This window comes from Halyomorpha halys, unplaced genomic scaffold (genome assembly GCF_000696795.3).
Source record: "Halyomorpha halys isolate HHAL.00 unplaced genomic scaffold, Hhal_1.1 Scaffold1303.1, whole genome shotgun sequence".
Classification (NCBI taxonomy): Eukaryota; Metazoa; Arthropoda; class Insecta; order Hemiptera; family Pentatomidae; genus Halyomorpha; species Halyomorpha halys.
Genome location: NW_027106812.1, coordinates 107,546 through 124,001, shown reverse-complemented (window position 1 = coordinate 124,001; position 16,456 = coordinate 107,546). Strand labels below are relative to the sequence as shown.

The following is a 16,456-nucleotide window of genomic DNA, read 5'->3' as shown; positions in this document are numbered from 1 at the left end:
TATCTTTCATTTTCTTTTTTTAATATTTTTTTTTAAATACTTTTTATTTATTGATAGATATTACAATCTGCCACACATTTGTTGGCAATATGTAATAGTGATGAATGATCATATTTATACTAAAATAAAATAAAATAAATAAATTAATGAGAAAAAAATATTTATTATTAAAATTCATTGTTTTTTTTTTTTTTTTGGATACATGGAAAGGTACTTTTTTATTTTTCCTCTATTATTAATACGATTCAGCTATTATGAAGGCTAAATCTCCACCAGATAAACAAAAACAACAAGATTTAAAGTTACAATTATTTAAATTCCAAATGGATCCTTTTTTCGCGTAGGTCGGACTAAATTCCCATACCAGTGTTTAGTTGTCGATCTCAGACTAGAATTCACAACAACAGAAATATTAATTAGATTAGCACGCTATTACATAATAATTACAATGTGAGTAATCCCGTAAACCCGCAATGATTGCTGAACCCCCACAGGGCTTATAGAAAGTAAAAGTCACAAACCATGCACTTTGGAAGTCAACGCTTAATAGTAAAAGCCGATCGGATATAATTAAAAAAATTTTCACTGATTATTTTTGTGAATATTGTCTATTTATTGCGACGGTTAATCTTATTTGATATTCAGATTTCATTGTTACATATGTAACACGCATGGTTGCATGAACACAGACTTTATACTTTATAGTTTTTTCATAAGTGTAGAAGATTGTATTATTTTTCACCAAAATATTTATCTTATAAAAAAAAAGGTTCAATTCAAAATGATTATTTATAGTTTTTAAGCTATTATCAAAACCATGTAATCATAAAGACTAAATAATAAGGGTTTGGTTTCTTGATATGTTGGCCAAATAATATTCTCAATCTTTCTTCTTGGATATATACATTCATATTTATGTTATTGTTTTATCTGTCAATCTCGTATTTATGTTGCAGCCCTGAAGATGGTAAGATAAAACGTATTATTTTGAATAATCATTATCAGACTTAAATAGATAATGATTATAATTTGAAGGCATTGATTAATATCATCCACTGTTTACTTTTCAAAAATTTTAATAACAAAACATTGATAAAAACAAACAAGGTATTTAGGTACATATATTTACAATTCAGTCTTAAAATGTGCAACAATTAAGTATGAATAAGCTTATTCATGCTTCTTCTTATTATGGTGTACGTACTTGATCTTATAGACGGGTACTTTGACAGGGTACGGCTTGGGTACTGGTACCCTGACTTCTTTGACGACCTTCTTGGGCACCAGCTTCTCGACAGGATAATGAATCACTTTCTCTACCGGTACCTCAACTGTCTTTTCTATCGTTACAGGTACGGGAATCTTGATAGGGTACGGCTCCAGGACTTTGACAGGAACCGGGATGAGGATTGGATGACGAACCATTTGCGGTACTGGGATCTTCAGTTCCTTGTGAACTGGTACGGCCTTAGTAATCACCCGGACTTGTGGTTCTTGACTCGAGTACTTCTGAAAGTTGTGATATCTATTACCTCCATGCTTTGTTTTTGCTTCTTCTAATTCTTCTGTTTCATATGAATGTTCTTTTGAATGATCGTCTACGGCGTGAGTTTCCTTGAGATCCGTGAGATCGATGCTTTCGTGTTTGATTTCTCTGCCTTTCCTCTCATCGTTTTTTATGAAAATATCCTTATTTTGATTTGATTCCCTGTAAGTTTCGTTGCGATAATCAGAATGGTGCTGGTTTGTTGATTTTAAAGAGTAACGCTGAGGCCTCCAAAGTGTTTCGGTTTGTCTTCTACCATAACCTTCACTTTCTTCATTCGCTATTTTATACCCACCAAAATAATCATTTTGCCTAAATTTATGACTTGGGTCGTTATTATTCATCAATGGTCTATGCATTTTTGAGTCCCCTATTAAATAACCCTGTCTTATGTTACTGAAACTCAACTTCGGATTACCACCATTGTAAACCGGTCTTTCTTTTTGGTAATTACTATTTATAACGTCACGGTTTTTTTGAAGCGTTTGTGCTAATGAAGGACTGGTTTGTTCATCCTCCCTATTATGATCATCCTGTTTCCACAATCCTAGATTTTCATGAGTATTCATTGGATGTCCTTGAATTTGAAATCCATGTTGCGTATTCCCATCCAGTGCGTCGTATATACCAGCACCTGGGAAATGACTTTCTATTATTTTCTGTTGCATCTGCTTTATTCTTTCTACTTGATCGTTGATTAGTTTTTGATTCATCGCAGGGTGCATTTCATTGAGGTATCCAGTGGTAAAACCGTTTCCTATCTGCGGATGAATATTTTCATCTCCATTGCTTTCATGATTCATTCGAAACTTACTTTCAACATTTCCTTTTTCGGTCTGAAGAGTTTGTGGGGTCCCTGATACAGTTTTTTGGAGGTTATACCTGTTTATTGTTTTTCCAATTTCGTCAAAATCTTGTTTTTGGTCAACTTCTTCAATATATGACTGATGACTACTAACCAGACTTGGAGTACTCAAAGCCTCATCTTGACTTTTGCTGAACTCAATTGGGATTGTCTGCTTTTCATCACCTTCAGTCTTATGAATGGCTTCACCAATATATTTAAAAACGGCATCGTTAACACCTGAACTATGCTTCTGATAGGAGTTGACAATCATAGGATTCGTTGAAGCTGCGCGACCTTCACCATTTTGTTCACTGACCTCTTGGGAATGGGATTCCTTACCTTTGATATAAAAATTGTTTCCTCTAATGCTACTTTCTTGGTTAGGTAATTCAATAGATCCGTATTTAACATCCAAATTTTCACTAAATTCAAAGTTCTCCGGTTTTCTTATATTTTTGAAAAATACTTGACTGTATTCGAAGCCATTTGCAGGTTTATTCTTAACAATACCTTGTGCCTCACCACCTTCATACTGACTTTTAACATTGAAATACGGATATTTCAATTCTTTAAGGCTCTGAGATTGATCTTGCGGCCAACCAGAAAATTTAGCTTTTTGGTTGAGGTTATCATAATGGTGTTTTGGCTTAATTTTGAACTCCTCAAATTTAGTATGACCCTTATTTTGTTCTTTATTGAACTCATTCAGTTCTTGTTTACCGATTACATGTGTATTTAGGTCTCCAATCGTAGGTTTTACAATGAAATTTTTGTTTTTTTGCGATGCTATATGTTGGCTGGTTTTGAGAAAATTTTTATGAAGGTTCTCAAAATCGGTTTTGTCATTTTGGTTCTGAAGATAACTATGCCCACTATCACGAAGGGAACTGATGACTTCGTGCTGTGCAGCAGCAAAGCTGTCTGTTCCGACTGGGTTGCTTGTTTTTCCAACGTGTATTTTCATGTAACTCACACCGTTTCCGACATTCCATGCGTAGCCAAAGGATCCGTCATCTGTCTTTTTATCGTCAGGCATTCTCTTCTCCCTTTCGAGTGGAACGTTTTCCCTAGAAATAATAATATAATAATTTAAATTTTACTATTCACTATAAATTCAATCTAATAAATTTGTTTTTAAACATTTAAAATTATTTATGTATGTGCATGCAAAAAAATTAATTAGAAACTGGAAGGAAAATGAAAAATCAGTTCATATCAATATGCCAATTAAACATTTTTACTAAATATTGCACTTTATACAATAATCTTGGAAAGTTGGGCAAAAAGTAATAAACTAAAATTCAACACTGACAAGGCAAAATACAAGATTTTTACAAGAAAACAGAAATTACCCAACACATTGTACTCCAAAAAAATAAAACAAACAGAAACAATGACTTGTCTTGGTACGTTTGATGGGAGACTGAACTGGAAAAAACATACGTACACGATTGTAAATAAATCACTAAGGACAATAAATGCCCTTACTATTGCTGCAAGACTCACTTGTAGGCTGAGTAGCCAGGGTCTAAAAGTCATCTACGAAGGCGCAATAATCCCGAAACTGTTGTACGCAATACTTGTATGGGAATCGGGTGCCAAGAACCCGACCAACCTTTCCAAATTGAAATGGTAATAAAGATTAATGGCCATAAGAATAACCTAAGCCTTTTAACCTTATTGTGTTATGCTCCTTCTGTCCTAGCAGGCATTTCGCCTATCCTAATCCTAAAAAATGACAGAACTGACTACAATGTAAATAATTATAAAACATGCAACAGAATACAAGGACATCACCAATGACAATATTGAACTGGGACAGACTATAGAACTAAGGCCACATCTATTAATTCTTAACCAACCTCACGAAATACTCGTACATGGAAGAAACTAGAGCCTCACACAGACATTGTGAACATTTATCTGGACGTAAGCAAGCAAGAACATAAGCTGCACCTTTACCACGGGAAAGAACAACAATTACTATGACGAACTTTACAGACTCGATCAAAACTGCTCTCAGACGTCATCTCTAAGAAGATTGTCCCCATTTCAGTATTACAGTTTATACTTTAAAAAATAATATCAATCAAAAAAAAAAGAAAAAGTGAAAAGTTTATTAATTTCAATGGGCGTGTCTAACATTTTGACAATGAGCTATGTATTGTATAGTCACATATAGTTCGGGTCAAAAGTGAAGGAAGTACAAGAAGAAGAAACAAAACCATCCTTCAGGCATACCTGGTTCCATTGGAGATGGTCTGAAGCTGTGATGAGAGTTGCTGGGATTGTGAAAAATCTCTTCCTTCCTTCCGCAATTCCTGCTGTCCGTCGACCATCAACAGCACGCACGCAATTAATATCAGCATTGACTGTAACATATTCATTAATTGTTATAATTAGAAATCTCTCCACTTTCTCGTAACTATTTCTTCGTATAATTATATTTGCGAGGTATTATTCATATCATATAATTAAAATAGACTTAGGTTTTCCACCTAAGGGACTTCGAAACGTGTATTTCCGTCGAAAACTATAATTCATAATTTTACAAGATTGCAGTTCTTCCACTATTTATTCCATATACAAAGAAAAAATCATTCCTAAAATTGTTACCCGTACTATTTGGCTTAAATCCCTTGATATTGCATTAATTGTGGGATTATATTTATATTTTCATAAATTATATATTTGTCAAAAATATTTTTCTTATTAAAATATATATTTTGAACATATCAAAGGCCATCGTTAAAAAATATTGAAAAACTTAAAATTCTTCGAAAAACAATATTCATCATTTAATAAATAACTCAAATACTATCCAATTATAGTCTCAAAACTTTATTTCTTTTATTCGTCCAACGTTTTGGCCAATCCGGCCATCTTCAGGGACATCTACTACAAAAAGTTTCTATTATATGTATGCCACAAACAATTACAATATAATACAAAGGAATTTAAATCAACATTATGCAGAGATATTAAGTAAGATTAATTTATAAATAATATAGGATAAATTGTATGTGGATAATTATAGTTGGCCTTGATAGGATTTTTGCTAATGAAATAAAGAGAAAAATTGACAAAAATGTAGTTATGATAAATAATTTTTTAAATGCTTGAAATTAGTAGAGGAAGGTTACAAGCATGGTTATGATAAAGGTTTATTAATAGTGTTTGCAGATAAATATTTTTGGCTGTTTTTTTAATGGATAATAAACTAATTAGGTAACTAAACATATGTGGGATATACTTATTAACAAAAAATAATTTTACCTAATGTTTTTAATGTTTTCATAGATATAAATGTTTTGACCTGGGCAGAATAGCCTGAATGAAGTTTTAGAGTTTTTAAATTATATGTTTGCAAAGTAGTATTGAGGTAAGGTAAATTATAAATAATAATGTTAAGTAATTAAATTGTTTGTAGCATACATATAATAGAAACTTTTTGTAGTAGATGTCCCTGAAGATGGCCGGATTGGCCGAAACGTCGGACTTGTAAGAAGAATAAAGTGTGTTGCGACTAAAATGAATAAAAATTTATTTATTTATTTAAAAAATTAAACAAGTTTCTAACATTGCATCCTCTTCCATTCCTGACAATCCTCCGAGGCGTCTGAAAAGAAGATGGGAACGAGTCCAGCTAATTTAAAATGTCATTAGAGTGCTACCAATAGGTAGTTGCTTGACGAATAAAAGAAATAAAGTTTTGAGACTATAATTGGATAGTATTTGAGTTATTTATTAAAGAATTACCAGTCTCAAGAAAATATTAAGATTATAAATAAATATTCATCATTATTTGTTATAATTTTATAATTATTTACGTGAATGTGTGTACACTATGTTCATAGAATAAACAATGTGGTAATTATTATCCAATTAGATAAGAGCAGTAGTTACCTTGTTCATCCTGCCAGCTCTTGATGTGCACTGATACCATCACCAGTGGATCCTTTCTCTTATATAGTATACCCTCCACTTCTTCGTCTCAGCTGCATATGCTAATGAATCTTAATGGACATGAAGTATGTAGTTTCCTTATAATATCACTAAACTGGCAATGAATTATGGTAAATACTGTAATGGTAAGGATACTGTAAATACTGTAAGGAACATTAAAAATATAATTTCTTTTTCAGTTAAATATATATAATTTCAGTCCCTCGCTACTAACTACGATCAGTAGTGATATACTAGATGGTAAAGTTATAATGTAGTGCTAACCTATTTTGGAAAATATCTCGAAAATTACAATAGAATATAATAGAATAGCACTAGTCATTTTTACCATAGATGAATTATCTGAACAACATTACTGAAAAACTAGATAAAAATGAGTATTAATAGTCCCAAGTAAGCAGTATATATCAAAAAGTATATATAATAAAATCTAAAATAAGATAATATATTACTGGCGTGAAGACGGGCTCAACTTAATACAATTTCGTAACTAAATGATTTAAAAACTCAACTTCATGCAGGCTGTTCTGCCCAATTCAAAACAACAATTTCTATGAAACATTAAAACAAAAGGTAAAGATATTTTTTTGTTAATAAGTATATCCTACATTATGTCTAATTACCTAATTAGCAAATTTTCACATTAAAAATAAAAATAAAAATTCATTTATCACAGTCACTGTTTCTTAAAAATATATTTAAAAAAATATAAAAGGGGTGTTACAGGCGTGTAGAGCAGCTTCCCATTGGTAGCACTCTAATGACATTTTACATTAGCTGGACTCATGCCCATCTTCTTTACAGGCGCCGCGGAGGATTGTCAGGAATGGAAGAGGATGCAATGCTAGAAACTAGGAGGTTTGAGTGGTTAGGGAGTTTGTAATGGAAGGAGTGATATCTGGTTCGGGCTAGATCGGTTACATAGGGAACATTAAGGTCTTTATGTATGATTTGATTTGTGACAAAGTAGGGAGCATTGAGGATTTTACGAAGAATTTTGGATTGCGAGAATTAGATACGAGAGGAATTCGAAGGTTTAGTGGAGCCCCAAAGCTCAACTCCATATGACCAGATTGGCCTTTTTATAGTCATGTAGATCAGTCTTTTGTAATGTGTAGACCATTTGTATAGTAAGCGCTGTAATAGTCGAAATCGACCTGCAGTTTCCTGTCTTTTGAGTCTTGTGTGAGGATTCCAGGTTAATCGTTTGTCCAAATGTAGTCCTAGGTAGCGGATCGGTTCGACAGGAGTAAGAGTAAAATTATTAAATGAAACTGTAGGGCAGCCGGCAGGTTTACAACGAAGGGTAGAGGTTATTTGATGGGATTTGTTGGAATTTAACTTAATCCTCCAATTACGACACCATTCTTTGAGGGCTATGGTATGGGATTGGAGAAATTGGGATACAATTAATGGTTTATTATTAACAGTGAACACACACGTGCCATCGCATACGTAGTGAGAATAGTGTTAGGATTGGTTGGAATGCCAGCTGTATAGACGGTGTAGAGGATGGGACCGAGGATACTACCTCGAGGAACACTAGCGGACTGAAAATAGTAGGATGAATAGGAACCATTGTGGTTTCCTTGTAATAATTTATCAATGAGAAAGGAACGAATGATGAGAAAGTATGTAAGAGGTTGGAATTAACGGAGTTTGTAAAGTAGTCCCGGGTGCCAGACTTGATCAAAAGCCTGTTCTACATCGAAAAAACTCCCGTGTAGTACATTCCGCGTTCCAAAGAAGACGAGACTAAGTTCACCACACGATGACATTGCTGGATGGTAGAGTGGGATGTTAAAAAATATGGGATAAATTAAATGTGAATAATTATAATTACCCTTGATGGGAATTTTACTTATGAAATAAAGAGAAAAAATTACAAAAATATTGTTATAATAAATAATTTTAATCCTTGAACTGAGTGGAGAAAGGTTACAAGCATTGTTGCCATAAAGTTTTAACAAGTAGTGACTGTTATAAATGAGTTAATTAGATAATTAGACATAATATAGGATATACTTAATAACCCTGCATTTACGCGGCTGATCTGACAGGCACAGGATTCGATTTTTTTGGTCTCCCTTCCAAAAGGCGCCGATTGTGACCCCTACCTCCCAGTAGTTTCCTAACTTTGTGGGGTGGTTCCGACCCGCCCAGTAAATTCAGCTCCTGCCGTCAACAAATTGCATCACACGTGTTTTGATCTGACAGGCTCACCGCGCCCGATCATGTCACAAACCTAAGGTCAATATTTTTCACTTTAGATAGTAAATTCAAGCACTTCACTGTTTTTCTAAACTTAGTCTAGTCATTTGCGTCATTACCGTTTATGAATGGGGATCATGTGCCTGTCAGGGTCATCGCGCCCTTCTGCTGTGTTTTTCAGGTTTATCGCCTTTTTCCTAGATTTTTTTATGAATTATTCAATCTTTTTTTCAGTATTTCGTTGATTTTAGTGAGGCTGCAATATTCAGACCTTTTTGGTTGGAAAAGTATTTACAACCTACGTCACATGGGAGAATAAATGTGTATTCCTGGTTTCTTCGGCGCTCGGATCCAAATCCATTGATAAAAGTACTGGAGAAAAGAAAAAGCCATAACGTATTATAATGCTCATAGAACTGGATGTGACACTGCTAACCAAATGTGCACCACATTCAACGTACAGCGAAATACACATCGATTGCCAATGACTGTTCTCTACACTATGTTAAGCTTGGGAGGGAACAATTCCTTGGTTATTCACCTCAAGAAACAATTGGAATGAATTCCAAGAAGAGTTTTTCCCAAAGAATTGTCACACATGAACTGTGTATCGGACAACTACAGCGAAAAAGCCAGCTGAAATCCTACCTTAGCACCTCATTGAAAATTCGCACAAAAGATTCCTCCCCGCTGATGATGGTCCAAAATCAACCCCATCACATCCCCAGAAGAGGTCCAGATGTTGCGATTGCACGTTGGAAACAGGAATACGTCGGCTAACGAACTATTCCAGTGTGAAATGCAAAAAAGGAATTGCCCCTCTCATGTCACACCACTCTACGCAACATGCTTTGCAGCATGTTCTTGAGATCCTTCATCGGCATGGACGACGACACCAACTAATTTCTATCCCCACACATTTCATCTTCATGTCTGATCCCTTTTGAGTTTTGTTTCGAAGATCCTATTTTGATTTATATTCATAACCACGATATGCGAATTCCGCATTTTGACTTTTTTTGGTTTCTGTACCTACATAAATAATAAGAAATGTTTTAAATTTATTTTATATTTTTCCCTAATTGTCTACATCCCCAAGATAATCGGTAATTTTTGGTTTAATTAAATAAGGCTATTTAGGAACTTCAGGCGATTTAGTGTGTCTGTAAGGCTCACCGCGCTCCGGTTTTGAGAATCCTTGACAGCGCCCTACGAAGGGTAAACATAAAAATATGTTTACCTCATGTTATAATGTTTCATAGAAATTGTTGTTTTAACTTGGGCAGAATATCCCTGCATGAAGTTGAGTTTTTAAATCATTTAGTTCCGAAATTGTATTAAGTTAAGATAAATTATAAATAATAATGTTAAGTATTTTGAATTGTTAAGGATCATACATGCAATAAAAGCTGTTTTGTAGTAGATTGTTCCTCAGGATGACCGGATTGGCCGAAACGTCGGACTTGTAAGAAGAATAAAGTGTGTTGCGACTAAAATGAATAAAAATTTATTTATTTATTTAAAAAATTAAACAAGTTTCTAACATTGCATCCTCTTCCATTCCTGACAATCCTCCGAGGCGTCTGAAAAGAAGATGGGAACGAGTCCAGCTAATTTAAAATGTCATTAGAGTGCTACCAATAGGTAGTTGCTCTACACGCCTGTAACACTCCATTTTAAGTAAGATAAAATTTACTCAATGTATTATATAATATACAGTTGTAAATTTCATTAAAGATATTTTTAAAAAATATATTTTTAAGAAATAGTGACTGTGATAAATGAATTTTAATTTTTGTTTTTAATGTGAATTTGACTGATAAGTTAATTAGACATAATGTAGGATATACTTATTAACAAAAAACTATGTTTACCTAATGTTTTAATGTTTCATAGAAATTGTTTCGACTTGGGCAGAATATCCTGCATGAAGTTGAGTTTTTAAATCATTTAGTTCCAAAATTGTATTAAGGTAAGATAAATTATAAATAATAATGTTAAGTATTTTGAATTGTTGAGGATCATACATGTAATAAAAGCTGTTTTGTTGTAGATTGTCACTGAGGATAGCCGGATTGACCAAAACGTCGGACTTGTAAGAAAAAAAAATGTGTTGAGACTAAAATGGATAAAAAATTATTTATTTATTTAAACAATCTATTTAGAGTTCTACTACTGGGTAGTTTCCCTACATGCGGTATCATTTCATTATGTAATTATGATCAAATTTACTTGTTGTATTTTTTATACAGTTGTAAATATCAATAAATAATTAAACATTCTTAAATGATTTTCATAACAAAAAAAAATTAGGGCTGTCTGAGCAGATTCACTGTCAGTCCTACTTAGTTTAAGAAATATTTCCTCAACAATTATGCTAAACTAAAACATATATTATTATATTTTTTGTGAATTGTTTTGTAAGATTTATCTTTGGGTTCCCCCGAGTTGAAGTGGCTCTATCCAACCTCCCGAAGGCAATACCTCCTTGGTGTTTTTCTATTCCAAGTTCTTAACATCAAAAAACCTACCTATATCATAGATCTCCTCACTCTTCGTTCATCCATCCACTCATTAAACACCAGATCCCATCCGAATGATTTATATATGCCCTCCTATAGAACCTCCTTCTTTAGCAAATCCTTCGTCATACGTGCAACCTCCCTCTGGAATTCTCTTCCCATCTCCATTCGCCAGTCCTCATCCATTCTCTCCTTTAAACAACAACTATTCCTTCATTTATTGAATAACCAAACCTCCACATCTTTGTAATCAAATAAATAGGCAGTTATTTATTAACATTATAAACAGTAGTAAAGCCAATATACCAATGTAATTTCATTCTACAATCTGAAAATTTGTAAACGCTCGCCAGATAAAAATCTCACTATATGAACCTTGTAATTATTCTTAGGGGACATATGTCCCAGAATAAAGTTATTTTTGCATTTCATTTCATATTATTCATTAACGTCCACCAACACCAACTTATTTCAGTGTTTTTCACCTAGAACACTGGGCATAGCGGAATATTAACTAGATGATAGGCCAACAAAGGTCGCGATTTCTAGTCCTCAATGCTACCTACCCATACTAAAATCCATAAAGACCTTAATGTTCCATATGTAACCGATCTAGCCCGAACCAGATATCGATCCTTCCAATATAAACTTCCTAACCATCTTATTTCTAGCCTTCTTCTATTCCTGTGAATCCTCCGAGGTCCCTGCAAAGAATATGGCCTCGAGACCTTCTAGTGTAGAAATATGATTAGAGTGCTACCAATGGGTAGTATTTAGTTTAGATATTCCCCGGAGTAAAAATTGGGGGATATTACCCAAATTAATTATTATGTGCCGGTATGGGTGGTTTGAATAAAGAACTACTTGTAATTAGCTGGTAATGATGGAATGGACTGTATTTATAATAGATTGATATCATATGCTTTTAAAATAAAATACCTCTATTCTCTCTTTATAAGTTTTCTGAAACAATTTGCTGGACGGTTTGAACAGAATAGTTACAATATAGTTAGTTTGTTAGTGATAGTTTTGGTTTCATTACATTAATTGATGTAAATATTACATTTTACTTGTTTGATATTCTTTGGGCTTGAAGGCTTGTTCTGGTGAAAATATGAAGATGAAATAAGGGTTCCCTCTTGATTCTTTCTCCTCATCCTCCTGCCACCGCCGCCTCTCTTGCCTGAGTGTAAGGTTTTACTCTCTCATGACATATAAGAAGAGAACTTCTTGAAGAGTTCTGTCCTTTTCTTCTCCTGTCCAGGTCAAGATGGCTACTCTATTGGTTCTTAGCCCTATTTTATTGGGGATCAAGATGACTGCCCAGGTCTCCTACTACTTATCTTCATAACAGGTCGCACCTTTCTTAAACAGGTAGTTTGTCTACATGCCTGTGTCACTCTATTTTGATATTATATCAAATTTACTTAATGTGTTTTTATGTGAGTACAAATGTAAATTTTAAAAATTTCATCGAAAGTAATCATGAAGATTTTTGACATCATATCCAATTGTATAAAAAATTAGTTCAAATCGTCTACTATGAGATAAATGTTCACGGGACGCTTCTTAGGGGATACAAAAATAGATCACTCCTGTCTGATTAATAAGCAGATTAATTGACTTCACTGGTATTTAATAAAATATAGAAATTAAAATAATCTAATTTTTTTATTGGTTCATTAATATCGATTTCATTTTTTAAACTGTTTCTTATAACTGAAAAAAAAACACGAAAAACAAGTTGAAAAGTTGAAAAAAAGGGATAAAAATATCTTGTTAACTACGGGATAGATACCTTTATCTTTTATTATAACTATTTATTAGAGTTTCTTTCCCTAGGTCATTAGCCGAACTAAAAACAAACTTCCGTAGTAGCTCACCGCCTCTAATAGCAGTGAAATAATCTCTTAAATCAGGAAATTCGATAATTGCAATCAAAACGTTAATCACTTTCTGTGGTCGGAAGACAAGCCAATGAAGTCCGATTAAGTAACATCTTCAATACAGCAGTATTTCCAACATTGGTATTGCTATAATTTAACTAACCATTGAAGGGGTAAGATTTCATCCAGTAAGTAAACTCAAAAGTTTTTACTCTTCGACGCCCACCAGATCCACTGGATCTAATCCTCAAAGGTAAAAATTTGAAATAAAATCCTGCCTGTGAAACAGTAAGATACCTGGAAATTCACCTAGATCGCCGCCTTACTGGAATCACCATATCAACATCAAACTAACTCAAAATTATGCAAGGTTAGCAATGCTATATCCTATCCTAAACAGAAATTCCAAACTAAAACCAGAAACAACAGTTCTTATATTTAAAACAATCCTCAGGCCACTACTGACGTACGGCTGTGAAGTCTGGGGAGCGGCATCCTTCACGAAAAGAAAAAACTACAATCTTTTCAAAATAAAGTCCTAAGAATCGCAGTTAATGCTCCTTGGTTCATAAGAAATAGCCAATTGTATCGCGAATTACAAGTGGAGTCAGTAGAGGATTATATCAAAAATCGGTTCATGAAGTTCCACTCCCAGTTGCCGACAGTTAAAGGATCAGTGACCTACAACCTGGGAAACCCAACCTCAACCCCAAGACTGAAGCCCAGGCTACTGCAGGACATTCTTTTAAAAATGTTTAATAAATTTAAAATTAATTCATAGTCACACTACCTCCGTTTACTTATTATTATTATTCATTTTCTTCATTCATTATTATTATTATTAATATTATTATGTTTCTTTATATTTTCTCATTTCTTCTCTCTTCCCTTTTTTAAATTAACTTGTTTCTTTTTACTATTAGAAGACAATTGTTTGTTTTATTTAAGTGTACCAATATCATTATTTTTTTGTTATTAATTTTACTTTCCTCCTTTATTAAGCATTATTCTTATCTATTTATTTTATTATTATTTTTTTTCTTGTAATAAGAACATTTTAAATAGTTAGGGGTGTCATTTGTATGACTATACCCCCTCATAATCAACTTTTGATCTGGTATACAAATAAAATTTTTAAAAAATCCAGTAATTAAGGAAATTACCACCAAATTTTTCAATCTGGAGTTAAATTTTTTCTTTAAAAAATTAAATTTTATTGAGCTTTATTACATTCAATATGGGAGGGTTCAATTACTGTAATTATTTAACCAGGTTATTATCAATACACCAGTGATATTGGTATTAAAAATTGGTGAATGATTGAATACAAATTATGGAAAATAGTGCATTATAGACCAATTTTATGGTATGTCTGAGAAGGTAGTACTGGTCGAATAAGACTAAAGAAGAAAACATTTGACAAGCACGTTACTTTTTTTGGATCATTTACCTGCATTGAAGGCTTCAATGAAAGGCTTTCCTTTTGGGCAGAATATGGGACGGGGGATATTTATAGGTTGAAAATGCTGATTTAATAAAATAAATAAAAAACTTGAGGAAAAATTTAGTAACTAAATAAAACAAAGAAAAGAAAAACAACATAAATAAGTAAATAAAGCAACAATTTTTAAAGATATATTGAACAAAATATTAATATATAAATTTATAAAAAAAAAAAAAAATACTTAATGCGTTGAAAATAGAAAAAAAACTTCCTAAAAACAGATTTGTGCTGTGAGGCTGTAGTATGTATATATGAAAGTCTATCTCTCACCTCGTTCGGCTAAGAAAGATATACGTTGCAGATACTCCTTGAAGTCTACAATCTAAGCTCATAGTATTTGCGAATCCCTAACCATGGGTTGCCACACGCTTGCATAAAACAGATCATGCACACACACAAACACATTTTTATATTAAACAAAAATTGTCTTTTATAATTAAAAATAAATCAATTTGCATGTTGATGATTAAATTTACATAATAAAAAAACAAATAAAAATTATACCTTTTTTTTATGTTGCTTCAAAGGATTTGTTGTTAGAATGACAGAGAAAATTCTTTTTAAAACGCAAAAAAATGTTGTTGTTTTTTTTTGTTTTCTTGACTGAGAATAAACTATTGATCCTTACAGTGATTCATCGTGTTGTCAAATATGCTGTATTTGAGGTGACAAGTTGCCAGACATGGATGAAGACTCAATAATTGATAATTGAAGTGATCTATAACATCAGGCATATATTAAGCAGTTTTATTGGAATAAACTATTATCTTTGTTGTATTTTGAATAGATTTTGATTTGAAATTTTTGTTTCTAATACATTAAAACAGATTATAATTTTGCAAATATCTGAGTTTTTCAAAGGTATTGTTTTGCTCTTTTAACATTTAAAAATATTAGCCCACCACAATAACCAGAGCTAAAAATTATATTAGTATATAAATCAAAGTAGGAAATTAGTTCACTTTTTTTTATTTAATGGAATCTGGTGAACAAAGTTAAATTAATTTAACAAAACAGATGAAATGCTTTAATATTTTTTGTCTTTTGATACTTTTGTAAATGACGGGTGTAAAGAAGTACTGCCTGTGGCGGATATGACAAACACTGCATTGCAACTCCTCAGTTTTTATGTAGAAAAATGATAAAAATTCAAGATAAGCTTTAATCGGGAGATAACGCAGTCAAATACTTCTATATTTGTCTCTCAATCTTGAGGATGTTGATTGTAAACTTGAATAATGCCAAAATCTATGGATTTCAAAAACAATAACAATAATAATTTTTTTACTTTCTTGAGACTGGTTTTATTGTTTAAATAAAATAATTTGTATCAAAGTTACCCTATTTTGTCACTATTCACATTAATATTAACACTATTAAATACAATCAATACACAAATATTGTTGTGATAACAAAGTATAATATTGTTAAATTGATTTTAATTAAAAGTATTTATGTTAAAAGAGGATGGCCGAAACGTCGGACTTTTCAAAAAAGATTGTTTTGAGACTTAAATTGGATAAAATTTATTTTATTGAAACAATAATACTAATGTTATTGTTATTTTGAAAAAAAGGAAAACGATTCGTGGTTGAATCTATTTGATCATTGTTAAACTTCAAATAATATTGATCAAAATCCGTGCTTGGGTTGAATTTTTTTTTTTTTTATCCACGAATCTTACCTCCGGAATTCTATGTTAATGTTCTAATGAATTCTAAGTTGCCTAAACTTTTTAGGCAGATTTCTTTTTTTGTTTTAAAACTGACGAATGTTACTTTCATTGGGCTATAACATTCAACCATTTTGGAATTAAGTTAAATTAAATGTATCAACTTTGAAATCTTGTTTAACTTGTTTTAAAATCATTGAAGTCAGCTGTAAACCTTTGTCCAGATATTGATTGGCCGTTAAAAAAAATAGAGAGAGGGGAGAGAGAGAGAGAGAGAGAGAGAGAGAGAGAGAGAGAGAGAG

General features: G+C 32.5%; 1 protein-coding gene across 1 annotated transcript; it reads right to left on the bottom strand.

Annotated features, from left to right (window-relative positions):
* Positions 1-1,108: 1,108 nt before the first annotated feature.
* Positions 1,109-6,529, bottom strand: LOC106689214 (uncharacterized). The gene is made up of 3 exons (XM_014434100.3): positions 6,300-6,529; positions 4,635-4,765; positions 1,109-3,460 (listed from the first exon to the last, which is right to left on the bottom strand). The coding sequence occupies exons 1-3, from the start codon at positions 6,306-6,308 to the stop codon at positions 1,171-1,173; spliced, it is 2,430 nt and encodes an 809-aa protein (XP_014289586.1). The 5' UTR covers positions 6,309-6,529; the 3' UTR covers positions 1,109-1,170.
* Positions 6,530-16,456: the final 9,927 nt, after the last annotated feature.